The sequence below is a fragment of the Dermacentor silvarum genome, chromosome 7, assembly GCF_013339745.2.
Source record: "Dermacentor silvarum isolate Dsil-2018 chromosome 7, BIME_Dsil_1.4, whole genome shotgun sequence".
NCBI lineage: Eukaryota > Metazoa > Arthropoda > Arachnida > Ixodida > Ixodidae > Dermacentor > Dermacentor silvarum.
In genome coordinates, this window is record NC_051160.1 from 171,341,530 (window position 1) to 171,365,323 (window position 23,794).

The 23,794-nt window shown below is 51.5% G+C and overlaps 1 protein-coding gene across 4 annotated transcripts in view; it reads right to left on the reverse strand.

Annotated features, from left to right (window-relative positions):
• LOC119458689 (egl nine homolog 1) overlaps positions 1-23,794 on the reverse strand; it is a 138,482-nt gene that overhangs the window by 20,389 nt on the left and 94,299 nt on the right. For 3 of the 4 annotated variants that reach the window (XM_049671374.1, XM_037720551.2, XM_037720549.2), the window contains one exon: positions 10,970-11,040. In XM_049671374.1, the coding sequence (XP_049527331.1) occupies positions 10,970-11,040 (71 nt within the window). Of the gene's footprint in view, positions 1-9,199; positions 9,346-10,969; positions 11,041-23,794 lie in introns of all 4 variants that reach the window. The other variant, XR_007468109.1, reaches the window with a different exon arrangement.

Here is a 23,794-nt window from a genome sequence, read left to right on the forward strand (position 1 = left end):
GATATGGGGGGGATTGCCGACGGCCCTCTGCCTCGACACACCGAGCCCCGCGGTTGGCGCATGCCTGCGCATCAACCGCGGTCCGGTACAAGCTCGAGGAAACAAAAGACGACAACCACGTGTACACTCGGAAAGCATTTATTACGACTGCAACTAACACTTCGAGCAGGCCAGCTAGCTATAGTTGACATCGCTGAGGGTTCCCTCGAAGAGAATAATACACTAGGTAAAGAAGGGCTTCGGACTTACCAACTGGGGAATACGGGGGGGGGGGGGGGCCGTGGCATTTGCCGCGGCAAGAACGCGGTTGACTAACCACGTGCGGGAATCGGGAGCGGCGGCGGAGACTTCCGCCAACGCCGCTTGCTGGGGACCAAAAAGACCCGGGCGATATCAGCGGGATCTCACGTGACCCACCCGGTGGCGCTGATAGCGCTTGCGATTCCCGCGCGCCGCCCGCGGAAGGAAAGTTTCCCCTCTCCCAACTCTCCCTGGCACGCATGCGCTTGACGCGACATTCGCTGCCCGTGCGGAGGTTATGGGATCCGAGGATTCCCACACCGTTTACCCTCCCATAGAACTCCATGTATACGCATACCGCTTACAGTGCAGCCGCGTGAGACGAAATATCGGTTATAATGCGGCTTCCGCACAAGGGCGGTAGCGAGCACGCTTCTCAACGCGGTGCACCCACCGATGGAGAAGAGATCAATGAGGGCAATGCGGAGAAGCATGAGATGTGGAGCATGAGTCCAAGGGCGATAAAATCGTCGCCGCGCACCGTATGTGCGAGTGAAAGCGCGTGGGGGACGCGCGCCTTCACGGAGAGCGAATGCACAGAGGATAGCAAACGCGACTTCCGTCGCGGGAAAGGCCTTGGGGGTATGGGAGGGAGAGAGGGGGAGGCGACACTGTGCTGCGGCACCAAATGCGTATCTTGCAACGGGGCGCAAGGGTAACTGGCGACGCAATCTCTCACGCGAAAGGAGCAAAGCGGGAAGGCAGCGCTGGAGGGAGGGAGGGCGGCTTTTACTCTGCCAACAAATGCGTTCTTGTACTTTGCGCCTGTGCCGGCTGTCAGTGTTGTTGCGCGCACCGTATCTTGAAAGCGATCTCCACACGGCTCTGACCTTTGTATGCGCTGTGCTTACGCCGCTCAGTTTCCGTTGAAGCGATAGACCGCACGAACCTTCGCTCGCTGCAGCGGCCGCGCTTTCCCATGCCTGCGTGGGGAAAAGCACAAAAGGAAAGGCACAAAAGCAACAAAAGCGCCACCACTTCAAGCTATTCACGCCCAGTCACGGCCTCCGCGTTGTCTGGCGCTGCGTTTACGCCTCCGCACCAAAAGAGAAAGGGAGAAAGCGCGTGACTGTGCGCTGTTCTTTTTCGCGACCGTCCGTGGGGCGGCGTTTATGACCGACGCGGGTCAAAAAATCAATTCGTAACAACCGTTCTCTAGCACGTTGCAATGTAATGGGGCTCGGCCAGGACCACAGAAAAATTCGTATTAGCCGTGATCGTATTGTTACGGGGAGAAAATATATGTATTTACAATATATACAGTTAGAAGGTTGTAGATCTGCATCCAGGGTAACACCATCAACGGAGTGCTGAGACACTTCAGCCTCTTCTTCACCAACCAACGCCCTTTGGTCCACAGCGGTACAAATGCGTACGTGACATTAGGCATACAAAGTGATTCTTGGAAACGACTTCTCGACTGCTCATTCAGCACTTATTAACCTCCTAAATAGTAATGACAACGTGAACAGAGCACTGAAGGCTGAAGGTACACGTTGGACTGGTGGGGCTCGATGCATGAGGGGAGGGGGTTAGAACACCCCCGTCGGTACGCCACTGGTGGGTAGCTGTCAAATACCGTTTGAGCATTGAGAGCACAGTAGTCTCCACACGGACACCAGTCATTCGGGTCCTTTTCTGGTACCAAATGCAGCGGCGATGCCCAAGCACTGGATGCTAAGTTGCAGCATGTTTTCAAACTCCCGTTTAGCGACAGCGAGACACTTGCCGAACAAGCAGCAGGGATGGGAAGAAACTGGGGGACCATGTGTGATGATGCGCTGAGTAACCGTGAGGTTAGGAGGTTTGTTCAAATTAAAAGGTTTTGTGACCTCGGGGAACTCGACCAAAATTCTCTGGTAAGGACTTGGCGACACAAGCATGCAAATGCCAGTGGGGCAATTCTCGATAGAAATCCAACGATGAACAGACAAGTAGTGCCATCAATGAGCCGTTGGTGCCGCATGCTCATGTCAAGGTTGTAGAAGGACAGGAAATCCGAACTGATGGTGGGACAAAAGACGTCAGCAATTATGAAAATCTAGTGGAATGTGCGGCATAATCAGTGCGGAGAGGCTGTCCACAAGGCTTCAAATGATGATCATTTCGTGATGGGGCACTACACTAACCTGGGTGCCCATGTTGATAAGGAAACGTATGCCCGCAATCTCGTCCGCAATTGCGAGCGGGTGGACGGCTCGAGGGGAGAGGTCACGTGTGGCCGTCAGTGATCGCTCCTGTCGTTTCCCGACCAGGTACAAGGTAGCGTGCACTTCCTAGAACGATGTGCAGAACGCAGGTGATACCAACGGGTTCGCTGAAACTGAGGGGTGTTCGGCCATGCTTCGGGAGAAGACAACAAAGCACACGGACTTGAAGAGCGCTGATGTCGTCTGGGCTCATGAAGTGACGCAACGGAAGCTGTGACGTTGTCAATGCACGCTTTGAGCTGGGCGACCGCTGAGGGATCAGGGATAGTCGCGACGACAGAAACCGAAGGAGTGGCAGCCTCGTGGATCTTGGCCGCTATCTTGTACGCCTTCGAGAAGCAGACGTTTGGTTTCGCTTCACGAGAAGCAACCTGGGCTGCGATATCGGTACGGCCTGCCCCCCCCAAATTGTGCGAGACAAAACCAAACGTCAGCTTTTCGAACTTGTACAAGATAGCGGCCCTTATCGGCAAGCTCAGCCAGGGGGTCTAGTGTCGTGTCACCAGCAGCAGAAAGGGCGAGGCGAATAGGTTGGGGAATGTGCTGCAGGAAAAGTTCCTTGCGGGTGTTGACATTACTTTTGCCAAAGCGCTTGTGGGAACCCTCGGGTCCCATGACAGCCGCACACGCAGCGAACGTCGCGGCAGACGCATGCGCGCCAGGGAGAGTTGGGAGAGGGGAAACGTTCCTATCGCGGGCGGCACACGGGATTCGCAAGCGCTAGCAGCGCCACCAGGTGGGTCACGTGAGATCCCGCGGACATCGCCCGGGTCTCTTTGGTTTCGAGCAAGCGGCGGCGGCGGAAGTCTCCGCTGCCGCTCCCGTATTCCCGCACGTGGTTAGTCAACCGCGTTGTTGCCGTGGCAAACGCCACGGCCCCCCTCGTATTCCCTAGTTGCTAAGTCGGAAGCCCTTCTTTACCTAGTGTATTATTCTCTTCGAGGGAACCCTCAGCGATGTCAACTATAGCTAGCTGGCCTGCTCGAAGTGATAGTTGCAGTCGTAATAAATGCTTTCCGAGTGTACACGTGGTTGTAGTCTATTAATAACTTCCTCGAGCTTGTACCGGACCGCGGTTGATGCGCAGGCATGCGCCAACCGCGGGGCTCGGTGTGTCAAGGCAGAGGGCCGTGGGCAATCCCCACCATATCCCGACATTTGGCGTTCCCAACGTGGGGCAAGCTCTTGGAAAACGGGACGACGATCTGTTCGGATGCGAGGAAGCCTGAAGGCTTTGTCCGGACCAGCGTTAGGCCTCAACCGAAGGCGTGCTTGCTAGCTAGATTGGGCATGTGCTTTCTTGAGTGTGAGTTAACGCTGCACTAGTGTCACCGAACTCGTGTAGACGCTGAGATTTGCAGCGAGTTTTCTTCTAAGAGTACGCCCGAAGCGAGTGAGTGCAGCAGCCGACGCGGTGGTCGATTTTCCCTGTACATATGTAAATAGCCTCCTTTCTGTATCTTTGGCTCTGGGAGCTGGGCGCCAGAAACACTGGCTAGCACGTCAGCGGGGCGCAGTCCCAGGAGTCTGCTCGGAAGCTGCGAGTTCAGCAGCGAGCGGGGACCACTTAGCTAGGCCTGCATCTCCTCGCGGCGGCTCATTGGAACCCTTCATGGGTCTTTTGTGGCATTGGTATCCGTCATGGACGCGACTAGGCCTAAGGCTCTACGGAGCTGCCGGTCGCATGTTCGAAGTCGACCATGCCGTAACATTTAGCGGGTGCAACCGGATTCGCTAGTTCTACTATACTCGCCTGAGCGGAGAAACCTCGTTCGAAATAGAAAGCTCATTTTGTTCAGATGAACTCAATATTTTGCGGGCGGAATAACCGAAATCTCGGGGGACCAGAGAGCGCTTTGTTCATACGAGCATCGCCCACGTTCGCGCTGTATCGGACCGGAAAAATTCGGTCGAAGCGAATAACTTCATTCAAACGAACTGGATTGTTTTTTTTCCTCGTTGCCGCATAAAGCTATGCGGTAGACGGGTGGTTCAGCATCGTGTCAGACGGCCGACGCTGCGGCGGCCTCTACTGCCTTAATTCTAAGTGTTTGTGGAGTGCACTTGAGCGACTTTGCAGAACGAGTGACGCTGCCTCGACTTGCTATTGCTGCCATGGTCTACGTCCCTGCCTGCTGTCTCGGCCCCTCCCTGTTCGCGGCCCGATGCAGCAGCACATGGCAGCCACAATGAGGGAGGCCCACCATCATACACTGCCACGAGGATGCGTCGGTGCGAGGTTCACCGAGCCGGCACGAGCGCCACTTCGAGAAAGTCCTGACCCGCTGTTCCCGGGTGGACATTGCGGCGCGCATCTTGAGGGCAAGCTATCTTCAGCCCCCGTCATCGTCAACCCCTGTGACGGCTGCCACATGTGGGCGGCCGCCACACAGGACTGTGCTGCCTATCAACATGGATTCGGGCATTTCCTGCCGGAGTTTACCATCGCATCTGCCTGGATACTTTGTCAATGCCGTCGTTACAGCGATTTTTCCGCCGTAGGGCAATATTTAAGGGTGGAGGGATGTGGGAACCCTCAGGTCCAATGACCGCCGCACGCGCAGCGAACGTCGCGGCAGACGCATGTGCGCCAGGGAGAGTTGGGAGAGGGGAAACGTTCCTTCTGCGGGCGGCGCACGGGAATTGCAAGCGCTAGCAGCGCCACCGGGTGGGTCACGTGAGATCCCGCAGACATTGCCCGGGTCTCTTTGGTCTCCAGCAAGCGGCGACGGCGGAAGTCTCCGCCGCCGCTCCCGTATTCCCGCCCGTGGTTAGTCAACCGCGTTGTTGCCGCGGCAAACGCCGCAGCCCCCCTGCCCCCCCCCCCCCCCCCCTATTCCCCAGTTGGTAAGTTGGAAGCCCTTCTTTACCTAGTGTATTATTCTCTTAGAGGGAACCCTCAGCGATGTCAACTATAGCTAGCTGGCCCGCTCGAAGTGTTAGTTGCAGTCGTAATAAATGCTTTCCGAGTGTACATGTGGTTGTCGTCTTTTGTTTCCTCGAGCTTGTACGGACCGCGGTTGATGCGCAGGCATGCGCCAACCGCGGGGCTCGGTGTATCGAGGCAGAGGGCCGTGGGCAATCCCCACCATATCCCGACAAGCTGCCGCATCCGGTGCAGCATTTGGGAGGGGCGTCTATCACCAAGTTCTTCGGTGGTCACGAGTTGTTGGAGGCGAAAGCATTCCGAAGGTAAGGTGTGCATTAGGATCTTTTCCTTGAGGTGCTCTTACGGGTTTTCACCCAAAGACTGGGTGAGGATGTCGGTGAGGTCGTTGACTACTTCCGGTGATAGAGACGAGATCACTTTGTAGTACTACTGTGTCTGCGAAGTGATCTGGTGCAGGTGGAATTGCATTTTGGCCTGTAGAAACCACACCTGGGGATTCTGCGTCCAAAAGGGTGGTAGCTGAAACCGCACCTCTGTGATATCAGTGCGTTGAGGACTTGACTCGGTTGATGGGCCTGATGCGGCGAGGGCTTGGAGTGCAGCATTGTTGTTAGGTTCAGTCATGTTTTAGTGCTAGGTCCCCACTGTGGAGCACGAAAGGAAATACGACCGACACGTATGGTGCAGAAATGATCACTGGAGCCTATGCCCCACTACCATCTTTATTTCCTACGTTGTTCTTGCTGTGAGCACCTCCAGGCATCGTAGTTGCAGCAGATGCAGGCACTACAGGCCCTTTACTCTCAGTTGCAATAATAAAATGAGAATACACAACCATATCATGATCCCCTTAAGAAAAATTGCATTTTCGCACTTTCACAAATAGCCAGACAAAGTTGCGTGCAGTGTGCTGCTGCACACATACATCTCGCATCAAAGTCTGTTGTACAGTATTCTCTGTACAACAAAAGTTCATTAATTGGAATTCCATGGGGATGCTACGAAAGGTAAAATTATACAAAATTCGAACTAATGAAAGTCACAAAAGATCGCTCGGCTAAGTTCGACATAGTGCGAGTGCATGAACTACAGCACGTCAGGATGGCAAGAACAACAACGTCTATAGCTCAATGCACAGGCGCAGCCAATGTAACCGGACGCGGCCAACGAAGTCTGATGTGCCCGACATTGAGATGGCTCTTGCTCCATCCGCGCCGCTTTACCGCCGGTTGCAGACAGCCATTCAAATTGGCGCGCGGGTTGAGGATCGTAGTGCGCATGCTACGAAGAAGCAGCCGACGGCGTGTGCGTCGAAATATAGAGGGGACGGCTTTTCGGAGGCTCTCTCTGTAGCATGCGCAGAACCTTGTGATCCCCAACCCGATTGCTGCTTTGAACAGCTGTCCGAGACCGGTGGCAAAGCAGCGCGGGTGCGCAGAAAGCTGCGCGGCCCGCACGGCGACACCAGTGTGACCAACGTGCTCCCGTGGACTAGCACTCTCCCCATTTACGATGGTGCAGAGTTTGAATTATTGGCGGCAATGTGGATTTCAGTGCGAATTAGCATGATAAATTCCATAATGCTTACAATAGATTGTTGGACGGACTGCGGCGGCTACTTCAAATTATCCAAAATTGCGAATTAACGAGATTTTACTGCATATGCCACATGTAGACAATACTTGCCCAAATTTTCTTTGTTGTAGCTGACAGTCTCTAATAGTTGGCTCCATTAAAAATGAAACTTGATGCATTGTTAATACAGTGGTGCCACTGACGAACTGAGATATGGAGAAATTTTCGGAGCAGGAAAATCTTAATTTTGGAGCAGTTTGGAGCATCCAGATACAGATTTCGCACTTTGGAGCTAATACATGCCAGCTGCTGGACGCGTCCTAAGCTATTTGAAACACTTAAAATTGACAAGCGTTATTCCAGAAAGTATTTGGTTGCTGTAAAACAATGTTGCTCTGCCTCTAAATACATGAGTTTCCCTTTATTTAAATGAAGACGACAAACCTGTTCACACAGTGTGCTGTAATTAGTTTATTTCAAGTTGAGTGAAGCTGCTCAGATGTTGCTTTTTACATCGTATGATTTTTTCACTGACAGCTGACACTTTGTTATGTTTTCAGCAAGGCTCTAGCATCAGTCAGAAACACTTGGCGAGACTCAATGTCATCAATGCTTTTCTGAGCCAGGCCAGCCTTGATGAGTCCCTCGTAACGCTTAGTCATTGTTTCAGATGACACCAGATACTTTTCAACGGTCTGTTTTTCCTCGTAAAGCTGAAGCCTCTGTTCAGCAACTGGCCGATTCACAACTGGAATCGACCGATTATTTCGACATTAGCAATTCAAACAAGCTCGATTATTCGGACTACTTTGAGGCACCATCACTGGCCCATAAAGTTAAAGTACGACCGAAATTTCAGACACCTTAAGGTACACCATTCTTTATAATTCGGACTCTGCCTGCACAACTGCGTGCTAATTTGACCGCCGAGTTGAGTGGAAATGGCAATATTTTGGCGTTGATACGTCGCTGGCATCACCGCAGCATGGTGGTCAGCCATGATGCCGACACCTCCTGGAAACCGAAACTAGCGAAGACTAGTTAAAGCTTGCCAACCCAAACCGTCGGGCAAGCGAACTCCGGCAAACCATTCGGGAGTGCATTCGGGTTGGCTCTGTGCGTCCAGCGTTTATTCATTGACGTGTTAACTAGCGATACGGTCGTGGCGATTTAAGTTGTGTAAGCGGCGCCTACTACACCGTTGATGTCCCCGCCGATGATGACAGTAACTGTTTCAAAAAAAAAAAAAAAAAAAACACCGTCATTCGGCTATGATAGCACAGTCGACTTCTGCGCGGCGATCTTGTAGCGATGCAATCCGCTCAATTCTATATGCCGCCCTTATCATCCATCCACCAATCTCTGCCGACTGATACCATATAATGCAGGCAGCGCGCTGCTCTTATACCACTGACGAAGCGCAAGGAGTGGCAGCGGAAAAGGCATCACTACAAAATTGTGGTCCTATTGCCAAAAGTTGAAGATTTGGTGCATGCATTAATTGTACTTTCGTCTATTTGTGGTGACAGCATAACAATGGTAGAGATACGGACTGACCAAATCGTAGGCAAGCGTATGTGCGCGCAGGACCGCGTTGACAAACTTTGGCTTTATTTTTAGACGATCCCTTTCTGGGATGCTTTCACTTTCGCGACATTTTGCGCGACTAGCACTGGTTGATAGCGGATCATCGACGGATGATACCGTTCCTGGCACTACCAAATATGCCGATGCTGACGCTAGTGACGCGAAATCCCCTGAAAGTGAACGTATCCCCGAAAGTGGTCAACCGAGAATAATGCCTTTTAGCCACAGGCAGAATAAATTCAGGTATTTTATGGCGAATTTGGCTATTTCCGACTCCCAATTACTTGGACTTTTAGGCGGTCCCCATCCAGCCCGCCCGAATTATCGGTTTCCATTCAAATTATGAAGCCGCTCTAGTCATGTGTGCTACACACGTCTGCGGGCCACTGCAGCAACACACGTAATGCGCAGGCGTTAATTTTGGCGCACTTTGGCACAAAATCATGTATTTTTATCAGGATGGCGCAGGAAATCTCGTATGGCACAATCTGGCGCATTTGGCGCAGGAGTGGGAGCACTGTTCATATAAGAAGACCAAACTTAGTGAGAAGAATGGTCTGTTATATCCGAAAGTATGTTGTATCCGGATCCGTTGTAACGAGCATGGACTGTATTCGCACAAGCCCAGTTTATATACCTGCTTTCACTGACACTCTGGTTGTGCAGTCTTCTCTTTGCTGTGTCGGTGATTCAACAAGCTGTACTGCTGCATCCCTTACGCACCGAATGAGCGTCAAGTCTTCGATTGACAATTGCTTGGTTGAGCCTCATGTGCATGAATCCCTACGAAAAAAATTTGGGTTACCATCTCAGAATGTTCCAAAAGACTCCAAGTTTTCATACGTACGTATTGTTCTGCTGACAATAAAGCCCTCCTGTTGCTATCAACGCTTTGCAGTGTGTACTCCTTGTTTGTCTGTTTTCTGTGCTGTTCACTATCACGATCCATGTTTAGCCCAGCATTACTCACTTCCACATTTGGGTTACAGCCCATGTTAACTCTGCTATTGCCTTATCCAATCCCGACTGTCGCATCACACATTGGGCCAGCGGCTGGGGTGCCCTGGGGTCCATGTATTCCCCAAACCTTCACCAGGATTTAAGGCAGGGACGACCATCGTACTTGAACACACTCTTCAAGTAAACTTGCAAATTAGGGTCGGCTGCAGTAATGGCAGTCCATGCAATAGGAAGCCACCACACAGAGCGACATTGCTCACAATCGACCTCTTAGAGGGTGTCATCCTGGGTTCTGGATCAACTGGTCTCATTGGAGCATGTGTGCATGATGGGCTGAATTAATTAAGCTGACTGTAGGTTATCTGATGCAGCAGCACTGTAACTGGATGCATTTATAGCTGGGACCCAATTCGCTAGAGGGAGTGAGATTAACAGTTGCCAACTGTTTTTCTGTTATAATGGGACCTGTGCTCAGTGCTGTTGCTTCCCGTTAAAAAATGTTCATTAAACTTAAAGGATTCTTTTCCTGCAACAAAGCAGTAAAAAAAATGAATTTCCAGAGGTATTGTATTTTTAGGCTTTGAAGTTGCATATCCTGTTACAAACGTTCCATAGTTTACGAGGCACAATGTCATTTTTTTATAATTTGTCTTAGTAAGCGTTGTTCAACAAGGCTTCTGCATGGAAGTTGAAATGTCAACCCCGTTCATAACACTTCGATTTGAGATGCCTTTTTCTGTTTCTGATACTATAAGTTGAATTGACAAGGCATTGTTCAATTAACAATTTCAAGCATTGTTCAGCCTTTTTCATGGCGTATTTAGTTTATTACTAAAACTTCGTAAAGGGACACTAAAGAGTGAGCTGTATCAGTAAATCACCTGTCTATAATCCACAGAAGAGGCCTACTAAGAAGCCGCCACCATGTGACGTTCCCGCGCCAGCTTGCCTCATCAATTGTGATGGCATTTGCCCAGGCATAGTTCATTTGTTATAGCTAAAGGTAGACCAAATTGCATGCTCAAAAAAGCCAAAAGTCTGAACTGATCAAGTTTCAAGATTTCTAATTGAGCCACGGTGGCCCAGATACAAAAAGATATAATGCGGCAAACAGCAGAAAAACAAGGCAAAAAAAAAAAAATTAAAGAAACCGACAACACGGACACTGTGTCCCCTGTGCAATTTTCTTGTTCTTTTGTCTCGTTTTTGTGCTGTATGTCGCGTTAAGTTTTAGTACCCACAAGCTTGGCTAACAACCATTGTGTAGTACAAAAACTGTGACATCACACTGACGTACCAGCACTCGGGTGTTGGTGCGAAGTTCGAAAACACTCGACAGGGGAACAGCGCGAAAAGACGAAAGACAAGAAGGCGAACACACACCAGCGCTGGTGTGGGTTCCCACACCATGTGGCAAGAGTTATGGCAAAATGTGGCTTTGGCTTACGTTCTCTCTGGAACCTGCGCAGTGCATTTTGTCGTTCTTCTGCATCCAGGTACCACACCGTGATGGCAAACCTGTGCACAATAAACACGCTAAATTCATGCTTCCTACACTGCACCAACAGAGCATCAAGCCAAACTGCTAGCTGCAAGCAAGAACTGTGTGGTCATGTTGGAGCTAAACTCACAGACAGGCACACGTGACCCTTTGGAGAAACAGGTCAGAAAAGTGACATCTTACTATGACCCTTATACTAAAACAATACGCAAATACAGCACTCTCGGGTTAAACTTACTTTTTTTTTTGCTTTACTCTTTGCCGTTTTGGTAAATGAATCATCATTCTCATCCACTGACGGGCAAAGGCATCTCTTGGCAATCTCAAATTACCTGCCAGCTGAGCTGGTCTTATGCCTGCAAATTTCATCTTGTCACATCTGCCATTGTGAATGGAAAGCTATGCCGATTCAGTATCTACTTCGGGAAATCAAAACAAAAAGCAAGCACTTTCTGTTTGACAGCACTCACAGCAGTGTTAAACCCCGACCTGTAGCAGCAACAGATACACTCCACCCCTGTAAGCTTTTCCTTCACTGCCACACAAAAATGTTTGCAGGGATAGGACCCAGAATTACACGAATATCATGATTAACTCTTCTGGAAGATTATTCCTGCAAGAAGTACCGCAACACTGAAGGCCAAATCCTTTTAACCAGCAGAAAAAGTTGAACCAAGAGAAAAGGAACACGCACAGTTTAGATTGTAGCACACACCCTCCTACCTATCTCTCGAATTTCCTGAAAATATCTGGCGCCATGGTCCATGCTGGTTTGCTGACAGGCACTGTGCCACCACAAAAATGCTGGGACATTGAGTGTTAGGCTTGTCCCAAAACATCGTTATTGGTGCACAAAAAACAAAAAGCTTTTGTCGGATTAAACTTTTGTAACCGCATACGATAACGTGATTAATTTCTCAATACGGGATCTGCATTTAATTCTGAGCGTGACCATAATTTCCTGACACTGATCAGCCAAGCACACAAGCCTTAGGGTGCTAGCTATTACACAGCAATTACCTAACTATTATTAGTACTGTAGCGAAGACTGGCGCGCCCTATGGATGCACTATCATCATTGGCCTGCCGACGAAGAGGGGCTCGCGCTCTCGGTGTCTGATGCTCGACTGAGATGGTCGCGTTTGTGAGTCGTCAATAAACCGCTTTACATATTACTGCCCCCTGGAGAAGAAGGAGCCATCCTGGCGACTCAAGGAGAGGAGAGGACAAGGGGGTCGTAATGGGGTTTGAGCCTCTGGACGTGCACTGTCTCGCGTCCACGACGCCTCAAGTCAGTAGATGGCGTTAGCGGCTTGAGGACGTAGTTGACTGGTGTCGTCTGTTGTACGATGCAGTAGGGACCATGGTATTGAGTGAGGAGTTTAGAGGATAGACCATGTGGAGATGGGTTTGCACAAGGCTTACCTTACGAGCGACGGTCAGGAAAGGGCACGACGCTCCTCCACTCCGCAACGCACAAAGGCGCTACGGCAGGGTTCGTCGACTCTCCGACACGGCGCAGAGAAGGCTCCGGAGTCAGATCGCCAACAAACACGGGTTTATTCACCCAAGGTACAGCTCAGTGCTACAGTCACGGCGCTTACGGGCCAAGGCTCGCCGCAAGACCGATCGAGTACGCGCGCCCGCTGCGCTAGGGCTAACCGGGTAGCGGTCCGCCAAGCGCGATAACGAGGGGTCGCGAGAACAAAGGTCTCATGTAACCACCTCGTTGCGAGCCTGTGAGCCTCTGCCGCGGCGAGGAAGCGCTCAGCGGACGAGAGCTCGGGTGGAGAGGGTGCCCGGGGGCCGCCGCGCGGGAGGCCAATCAGGGCGCGTCCCGGTGACGTGTCTCGCGGGGCAAGTCCAATCCCGGGGGGAAGAAGCACGGTTTGCGCGGGAAAGTAAGTCCGGCGCGCTCGCCATGTCCGCCATGTTGCCGTTACGGCGGCGGTTCCCGGGGATCGAGCTAAGCGCCACGCGCGAGCTGGGGGACGAGGCGCGGGAAGGCACCTCGATCCCCACAACCAGGAGTGCTTGAAGGTACAGCCAGACTAGTGAGTCCGGCTCGCAGGTGCAGGGAGGTACATTCAATTACCTGAATAATTCTTATGTTCTCACGAGAAGCTTTGTAAACATTTCCATCTATTGCAGATCTCGTGGAGAAAAAAATTCACTTGTGTGCATGCGACACACACAGACACAAATTGATATCATTTCGTATATTGCTAGTTTTCCCAGATGTCATCGGTAATATCCAGAAAAAGAAATGATGGACACATTGGCGGCACGCAGTTATTAAAACCACGTCATGCTGCGCTTCAAACAAGCTACTAGCTGCGTTTCCGGAGTAGTTAACGTCCGCCGATGAATCGCCAATTAACCTTGAAGCCGCGAGCCTCGGCAGAAACCGCACTTTGCCGTCGAGCCGCCTTGCAAGGCTGACGCCGCGTCGGCGCCGTGCGTGGCACTGCTTAAGTCACTGGAACCTCGAACTTTGAAAGTACCGCAACCGCCGGAGCGACCGCAGGCAACACTGCGCGGAAAAGACGAGCAGCTCTTCCTCGGGTTTTCTAGGCTTGCTACAGTGAAGAACAGCACGATGGCTGCCGCAGTGGGCCCTGTGACATCCACAAACAAAACCGCATTTCGTTTAGCTAGATACGATGTAAATTACAAGTACAGTAGCCGACGGATTTTTCGGACTCCAAAAATTTGGACTTGTTGGATATTCCGGACTTCATAGATGTACCGGCAGGATTCCCATAGAGCTAATGCATTTTCGCGAGCGATTTTTCGGACGAATCTAGGAGCCAATGTTCGATTTTCCGGACTAAATCGCTCGCTCCGAGCCACGCTGCCCGATCTTGGAGGTCGTCATGTTGGATTTTCCGCTGGCTTGGCTTCCAGTGCCCCCCTGTATAGCCTTCAAGATCAGTAAACGCACGCTATCCCCTCGTCTCCGAGGCCATGCCCGCTCTTCCTTGGCCGACAAAACGTTCTAAAAAGCTGCACTTGCTTTTTTTTCTTTTTTTTTTGTTCGGTCCGTACGCTGTGTGCGGGTGAAAGCTTGCGAGGGTCAGCCAGCAACCGCAATTTATTCTCACGCACGCGAGGGAGGACGGCGGCCGGAGGCGCGCGCGGACTTTCGCTCGCGGGGCACGGGGAGAAGGCGGCGGAGATGAAACCCCTATATATAAAAAGTAGCGACACTCTCCTCCTCCGCCTTCCCTCCTCCTCGTTTCTCCTCTCTTTCGCGCTCCTTTTTCTACCGTTGCGCCGCCTAGACCGCTTGAAACACGTGCACTTGTTTATCTTTCACCGCTGATCAGATTCGACGATCGCCGACTGTGTTCGTCGCTATCGTCGTGCTCCTCGCCAGTCGGTAGACGCTTCTCGGGCGAAAATGGCGATGGAGCGTGATCGTAAACAAACGCAGCCAGCGCCCGGGGGCTCGACGGTTCACGTGATGCCATTAAGCCAATACCGACGCGGCATCGGCCTCAGACAGGGTGTGCGAGGAGGCGGCGGCATTCTTCAAAGCGTGACGCTACTTTTATTGTGATAGCAATTATTTGGACACTTCAACCGGATTTCTGCCGTCGTCGTCGCCGTCGCCGTGAGGTTCCCTATAGATAAAATCTTCGCCGCGCGGCATATGCCCGAGCGGAAGCGTGGACGCGCGCTACCACGGAGAGCGAACGCACTCAATCACCCACGCGCAAGCAAGGAAGTGGGAAGCCAGCGCCGGAGGGAGCGCGGGGGGAGCGGGGGGGGGTCGCACTTCTACTCTGCCAACAACCGTGCTCGTCGCTCACTCGCCTGCACCGTCTCTTATCTCGATCCACACGGCTCTGACCTTTATGCGCCGTGCATTCGCCGCTCAGTTTCCGTTGAAGCGATAGACCGCACGTACCTTCGCCCGCAGCGGCGTATGCGCTCGCTGCCAGCGTTTTCACAGTCGGTGTCTGCAGTCATTCAGTGTGATCTATTCATGTTTATTTGTGCGCGCTCACACCACGCTTGTTCATTCAGTTAGTAATAGTCGGGCCACATTTTCCAACGCACGCTACACATGCAATGCTGCCCGGATCGGCAGTGCAGCACTACAGGTGTGTCCCTTCGCACGCGCTGCCCACGGGAAGCGCTATTCATCAACACCACCGTTTCACACGCGCCTTCTCATGGTCATCGAGTCTCTCTTCATGTCGGTCTGCTTACTTAATCAGGTCATGTTTACTACAATTCATATTGCTACCAAAGCCGCTCACCTTACTTCGTATGACATTGCTGTGTTGCCATCGCATTCATTGCTTCGCCCTTAGGGCAAAACTGTGACATTTTTTTTATATAGGCGGAGACGGTGGGGAGTTGCATTCTGCTCTTGCAGCTGCCGACGGAGTTGCCGCGCAGGCACTGTATCTTGAAAGCGATCTGCTATGTGGCCGAAGTGTGCGCCCGCGATCTGCGATGGGTACAAAGGGCGTGCGCCGAGTGCCACTAGCTTCGTATGCGCCGTGGTTTTTCTTTTTTTTAGCGAGAGTATAGACAGCGCGAAGGTCAATATGCTCGCGGTCATCGAGCGAGATGTGTTCATGTAACCTGTGCGCGCGTGACACCGTGCTTATTTAGTTAGTAAGCGCATATTTACAGCTTTATACGGCCGTTAAAACTAACATCGTTACTTCGTATCGCTCTCTATTAATTGGCTATCGCAATCGATGCTCCGCCTTTTGGGCGAAAGTGCGACATTTTTCTTAAGCCGCTCTAAGCCTCATAATTTTTTTCTCTTTGGGGGGGGGGGGGGGGGGGGGGGGGAGTTTTTCGGACTGTTCGGTTTTTCGGACTGCTCGGTTTTTCAGTCCAAGCGAAGTCCGGAAAATCGGTCGGCTACTGCGCTCGGAAAGTGAAGCATTCAACTGTGTGTCACCCGTTCTAAATGCAAAGCGATCCCGATGCTAGTGTGGCACACAATTTTGTTTTTTTTCGGATGACTAGGTATCAAGCGCTGCCACAAAATCGTTTATACGCGTGGATATTATCGCTTTCTAACGTGGCTACTGACTTAACCGCGCATGTTTCATACAGATCTATTTCTACGAAAATAAACGGTCCCTGACTGCACTACAAGAAAAGGGATGCTAAAACAGAATTAACCAGGTCATGTTCGTGTTGTTTTAAACAACACACGAGAAAATATATATTTTAATTTTCAACATTGACAGGTCGATCGATCTTTATTGCAGTGGTTTTCTCACTACACTTTGTTATTTTTGACACAGCCGCCCGTATTCCGTCGCTCTTCGAGCCACATTTTGCTCGGTTCTGCATATTTCTGAGCATCTCCTCGCTTTGTTTACTCAATGGCAAACCGCAGTCTTCAAAGCAAATGCGCGAAGAAGCTTTTCCATCACATTATGGCATTTATCGGGAGTTCGATGAAATACCGCAAGGAGCTTCTCAGCTTTGCGATATCAACAACTTCACCAAGTGGGAGTGAACTTGTCGCTCTTTATCCGGTGCAGCCAGAGATAGCACGGCGCTTGCTGTCACTCTTTCCGCTTAACTGGTATCGCGAAAAGCGCATTCCCGGACTCCCGGCGGTTGCTGTACCCGAACGTGCAGCACCCGGGCATTTCCTTTCGTTTTGTTTTAAGTCTACGAAAGTTACATGTATACATTAAATTATACAAAATGCAAAATCTGACCTCGTTGATGAATCGTACGCGCGTGTGCGAGCGATGTCTGTCTGCTTATCTGCTCCGGCGCGACTTAGATCCGCCATCTATAGTGGAAAGTGATCACCTGACGGCAACTGACCAATCGGCGGCGCGGCGGCTTAGAGAAAAGGGCTGCGGTACTTTCCAGGTTCCAGTGACCTTAATTGGGACGTACGCGCTAGAGCTTTCTCATCTCCTGTTTGCAGCTACGGTTGCAACTAAGGCTCGCCCTATCGTCACGTTGAACGTTTTAATTCCCCGGTGGTGCAATTGGCGATAGACGCCGTCAAATCCGAGACTGTTTGGCGCATCGATTGCCTGCTGTTGTGCAGGGAAGAGGGCCATAGAGATCGATGCCGATGCGGTCGAATGGTCGAGACGGACAAGGAATGGGCTGCAAAGGACCAGAATGACGAGGCACAGGAAGCTTGCGTCGTTGGCACGCTGTGCACAAGCGAATGTACTTTCGCACAAAATTATACATGCCATGCCAATAGAAGCGGGAGCGAAGCCAGGCATAAGTCTTGAAGAGGCCGGCATGGGCGCATTGTGGGTCTGAATGGAGAGTGGAGCATACATCTGTGCGCAGGTCGCGGGGAACGACTAACAACCATTTGCGGCCACCAGAAGCGTAATTTCGACCATAGAGAACACCATCCTGCAACTCGAAATGAGACGCTTGGGGAGTGCATGAAGGGAGATGTTGTTGAAGTGTCAGAAATGCAATCTATAAGTGCCGCAATCCAGGGATCTGTGTGTTGCTCCACAGCCATGTCGACGTGCACAGGCGACGAAAACGTCGATTCGATGATGAAATGCAAGTCATGTCACTTGGTGTAGGTGACCGGGCATCCGTGTCGGTGTGTTTACGGCCAGACTTGTAAATGACGCGTATGTCGAAGTCTTCTAAGTGTAGAGCCCATCGTGCGAGGCGGCCAGACGGATCTTCTAAAGTCGATAACCAACATAGAGCATGGTGATCTGTAACGACGTCGAAGGGGCGGCCGTAGAGGCAGGGTGGGAATTTTCCAAGGGCCCAGATGATAGCCAGGCACTCCTTTTCGGTAACGGAGTAGTTGGATTCCGCTTTCGTTAGTGTTCGGCTTGTGTAGGCTACTACGTATTCGTCATGGCCACTTTTTCACTGTGCAAGCACGGCACCAAGTCCTACGCTGCTGGCATAGGTGTGGACTTTCGTGGGGTCGAAATGGCGCTGTACGGGAGGCGAAGTGAGCAAACGCCGCATTGTTTCAAAAGCATCGTCGCAAGCTATGGCCCAAGTAAAAAGTTGTGTGTCGCCGCGAAGCAGCTGAGTCAACAGAGCAATGATAGAAGTGAAATTCCGGACAAAATGACTAAAGTAGGAGCAGAGCCCGGTAAAGTTCCGAAGTTCTTTCAAGGACGCGGGTTTCGGGAATTTGGCGACGGCGCGAAGTTTGGAAGCATCAGGTAGTATGCCATCTTTCAATGCGACGTGTTCGTGTATTGCAAGCTGCTTGGCTACAAAGCGACATTTCTTCAAGCTGAGCTGGAGGCCTGCCTCGGTGATGCACTGCAGGACTTGTTCGAGACGGTACAGATGTGTTGGAAAATCTGGAGAAAAGACGACGACATTGTCCAAGGTAACATAGGCATGTCTTCCATTTTAGCCCATGAAGAAGATTGTCCATCATTCGTTTGAAGGTAGCAGGGGCATTGCAAAGCCCTAACAGCGTAACATTAAATTCATATAGGTCGTCTGGGGTCACGAAGGCTGTCTTCGGGCGATCGGCAGGATCCACAGAAACTTGCCAATAGCCTGAGCGTAAATCGAGCGAAGAAAAATACTCCGAGCATCGTCGATGCACGGTGTAAGGTCATTGCGATTTATCAAGACTGCGGTAGTCGACGCAAAATCGAATTGAGCGATCTTTTTTCTTAACCAGGACTACAAGTGACGCCCAGGGACTATTAGAGGGTCGAACCACTCCACGCTCAAGAATTTCACTTACTTGGTTTTCAATAACACGGTGCTCTGCAGGTGATACACGATAAGGCCTCTGGCGCAGTGGTGCGTGGGTGCCGGTGTCGATCTCGTGACGTACAGTCGATGTGCGGCCTAATGGGGCGTGTTGACAGTCGAACGTAGATTGGTATTTTCGTAGAAGGCTGAGAAGCTGCGAACGCTGCGTAGGGCTCAAGAGGGCATCCACTGAACTATGGAAGACGTCGTGCCTAGGCTGGGAACAATGCAAGCTATAAGTCAACGAGTTCACGTCTGAACAGGTGTCGTCAAGAGGCGCGTCAAAGATGGTAACCGAGTCGGCAGACTGAAGACGTCCAAGGCACTCGCCACGACGTAAGACGAGGGGCGTGGCCTTAGCGTTGGAAACGAGTAGTCTCGTGCAGCCACCACTGACAGTTAGGACAGCGAAGGGAAGGGAACATTGTCGGCGAACAAAAATGTTCGATGGGACAAACAGGGCAGTAGTGTCAGTGGCGAAAGTAGAGCAGGCATGCGCAATCACCGAAGAGTGCGGAGGGATCGTAGTGTCTTCTGTAACGACCAGTTTGTCGCCGAGATCGTCAAGGTCATGTGAGCGGGTGTCGGGAAGCGGAGAAAATTCAATTTCGGCGCGAGAACAATCAATGACGGCCTGATGATCGGAAAGGAAGTCCCACCCCAAGATGACGTCGTATGAACAGGATGAGAGGACGACGAACTCGACTGTATACGTGTATCCTTGAATGACGATGCGGGCGGTACATGCGGCAACAGGGGTAATGCACTGGGAACTTGCAGTCCGGAGTGACAGCGCAGATAAGGGCGTCATTACTTTTCGAAGCTTGCGGCAAAGTTCTTCCGTAACTACTGAAACGGCGGTGCCTGTGTCGACTAATGCCAGTGTGACGACTCCTTCAACAGATACATCAATTACGTTCGTCGGAAGAGAGCGAGGCCTTATGTGGTTCGACTTGAACGCAGTTCTCGCCTCTTGAACTGCGGTAGCTAATTTTCCTGCTCCGATGGGGCCGGATGCCGCTGCATGGGGAAAGTGAGCGGCGACGAGGAGATGGCGAGCGACTATCACAGGCAGAAGGAATGACAGTGCGCGTAGATGGCAAGTGTGAGTCATTTGGTGGCGAGAAGGACAAAACTGGCGAAACGTAGGAGGGGACAGGTTGGTCATTACCTTGTGGAATTATGGCGTACAGAAGCCGCAGAATAACTCGATTCCGTCGATATAATGGAGAAGGTCTTTTAATAGTACTGATACGGGCCATGAAGACCCTACTAACAGGCGAGAGTCCCCGTTTTCTCCTCTCGTGCTCGCCGACGCTTCTTCCTCTTCTCTTCTTGTTCCGCCGGCGCTTCCAGTGAAAACAACAACCTTGAAGCCATAAGCAACGGCGACAGTGCCGAGCCACGTGACCAGGGATTCCACAGAAGAAGCATACGGGGCGATTGTCGGGTGTACGCCAGGGTCCCGCGCTAGTTGGTGATCTGGCGGTGTACACTGGAGGAACTGGACGTGGCGGTGCAGCAAACGGTGGTGCTGAAAAAGTCGATAGAGGAGGCCGTGCTGCAACCTCGGCATAGCTTAGAGGTACAGGCAATGGTGGCGCTGCACGAGGGGACTGTACAGCTTCGGACACTTGTTCCTGGACCATTTGACGCAACATAGGAGCCAAGGACGGGGTGGGCCTTGGGACGGCCGTGAGTAGGGAAAGATGGCGGGCGACTCCGGAGCGTATGAATTCCTTGATTTCGCCGAGCAGATAGTCGTTGCTAGTCACAGCGGCTAAACTTGCAATGAAAGTATCGTGGATAGAAGAACGTCGAGTGAGCAGACATTGTCTCCCGAGTTCGTCGTAGCCCTGACAAAGTTCAGCGACTTCAACCACGGTCTTTTCGAGAGGATCATTTGGAATGGTTCATCTTCGATGCCCTTTATGACGTGACGGATCTTGTCAGACTCAGTCATCGATGGATTGACGCGTTTGCAAAGGTCCACAACATCCATCTTCTATGTGCTTGGTGAAGTTTTCACCGGGTTGCTGGGAACGGCTGCGCAAGCACTCTTTGGCACGGAGCTTCCGCACTGCAGGGCAACCAAAAACTTGCGTAATGCGCGCCTTGAAATCTGACCAGGTGCTGAGGTTGGATTCGTGGTTGTAGTACCACACGCTAGCGACAACCGTGAGATAGAAGTTCACGTAGCTGAGCTTCGCAGCATCGTGCCATTTACTGTGGGCACTCACCCACTCGTATAACGAGAGCCAATCTTCTACGTCGTATTTGTCGAAACCGCTGAAGATGGGAGGATCGCGATGACAGAATGAGCCAGGACAAATCAATGGTGGCGATGCCGGAAGTGTTGTTGGCTAGCGTCGTCAGCAATGATGGCCGGCAGTGTCCGATTACGTAGTTCCAGGGTTGGGGAATGTGATGTTTTTGTGTCACTGATTTCGGGGGCGTCCGGGTGTTAATAGAGATAGGATTGGAAGATGCATGGCAACACAGCAAGCAGATTTTAAAACACACTCAAAACCAAAAGCCTCAAACAAAAAAAACTCAAGTACACACTGAACTAAGACACAATGAATAAATAAATGCTAACAAAAATACAAAATACCAAAATGCTCGCTCAGTGAAAAATACAAAACTCGGACTAAATACACAACTACCAACTACGTAGCTTCGTCTTAAAGCCTCTAAGTCAGTCTTAACCCTGACTCGTCAAAGTCTGGCCACCCTAGCCCCGGCCTAACTGCGCCGCAATGCAGAAATACGGGTTCTTACAGACTGTCGACTTAGTTCCTCTCGTCGGGTCCAAGTCATATTCATTCAGGGTGTCATTGATGCCGTAAGTGCCGACGACTCGCGGTTTCGTTGACCTGACCGAGTGCGTGGCTGGTGCTCCGGTAGCCGCTGCTGACGTGTCACTTGCCTGGTTAGGCTTCGAGAAGCGTTCTTCACCCTACGTCGATCTGCGTGGCGACCCGGTGCCCCGGTGATTATCGGTTGATCGGGCTCGGCCGAGGAAGAGGGATTCTGGCGAAGAGGACCGGAACCACCGTGAGCAGCAGCAGCCGGTCCCAGGAGCTTCGCCCGGACGTCTCCGAGGTCTACAGCTACGCCTGGGCCTTGCCAGCGTCACGAGCTTCGTGGCCGGGCTCTCCGCTCTCCCGTCGTCAGAGTACAGCTGACGAAGCGACCTTCCAGCCCAAGAGCCACGTCGATAATGCTGTTTCGTCGCTTCTCCCTTGCGGATTACACCTCGGTTCGCGTGCCTCGAGCGCTCGCGCCGTTCGGAATTCTCCGCGATCTTTGTCATCTTCTTTTCTCGCCACAGGCGACCTCTTACATGTGACAGGGAAATAGTACCCCGCAACTCCACCAAGTATGTGGGAAGCGGATTTGCTTTCCCGCTCGCTTGATGGATGGCGCCAATTACCTATGCCACCGAAGCGGCGGAGCTGCCGAGGCCGGACTGGGCCTCCACCACTGCTTCCCTCTGCGCCGCAGCCACAGCGTTCAAGGTCAACATGTGACCAGAAAATAGAGGAAGCAGAAGGGTTCACTGCCATTTTCTCTGCGTGGCTGAGATGGAGGCGTGTACACGTGTGTTTTGGCGCGACGCAGAAACAGCGACCTCGCCATTTGAGAGAGGGTGAAATTTCCTCAAAAAAATTTTTTTTCAAAGCACGCAGCGTTGAGGAGTCTCTCCTAAGCTTTTCCTTTATGGTGGCGTCAGATCAATGCAGGACGGAGGCACCGCCATGTGATTTGGTGCACTGCTGAGAGCATTCTCGGAGCGTGGTACGTTTGAATTAGCCATTGCAAATGCTTGCGCATTCAAATTATTGGGCGTTCTCACCCACTGAAATACAAATAACTTTGACAGGACCCCAGCGTCAGTTCGAATAAACCGAAAGTTTGAATTCATGAGATTTGACATCTGCACACCCCAGCATGACTGCCTATGTTAAAATGCACAAATGAATTTACATGAATATAACACTTTGAACATTGTTTTAATAGACACGACTGTTGTGACAGAGGCAACATTGTTTGCCAGGCACTTATTCAAGGTGTCCTGGCTCTCTAGGAAAGACAGCAATCTGAAGGCCTTACTTTCCCACATTCCCATGCACATAACAGCACCAATTCTTCTACTGGGTACTTATAAGACACTCACAATGATGCCAAGCTCTGCCAGAAAGATCAAGGTACTTTCTGCCCCTTTATCTGTCCTCCGTGTAATCACATTAATTAGAATATTTAACCTGACTGATCAACAGCTCTTACCAAATCGACCAATCAGTTTTGCCCCATAATAGTCACCAGAAAATTCGCAGAACCCATCTCATGATATTGTCACGAGCAGCGATCCTGTTTTCCCTGGACGATGTTATCATTTTTACTACTACGTTTGAAAACCATCTCACTCGCCTGTCCACCGTCCTTGATGTTTTTCGCCGTGCTTGTCTTCAGCTTAACTCGTCGAAATGTCGCTTTGGGCACCATTAAATCTGCGTACTCGGCCACCTTGTTGACGCTGCAGGCGTGTAGCCAGACCCTGACAAACTCCGTGTGGTTAGTCAGCTCCCTACTCCATGGTCGGCCAAGGACGTCCGCAGTTTTCTTGGCCTGTGCTCGTACTTCCGTCGTATTGTCCAGAACTTCGCGGAAGTGGCCCGCCCGCTCACTGGCCTACTCAAGAAGGACATCGTTTCACTTGGGGTCATGACCAAGCGGACGCCTTTTCATCGCTCGTTGCCATCCTAACGAACCCACCTGTTCTAGCACATTTCGACCCGTCAGACAGCACGGATGTTCGTACCGACGCCAGTGCCACGATATAGACGCCGTCCTTGCACAACAGCAGCCTATGCAAGCCGCCTTGTCGCTGTCGGAGCAAAATTACTCGATCACAGAACGCAAGTGCTTAGCTCTCGTCAGAGCCATCGCAAAATTACGCCCGTACCTGTATGGCAGGCACTTTTCAGTTATTACAGACCACCATGCGCTTTGCTGGCTTTCCTCGCTCAAGGACCCCACTGGTTGCCT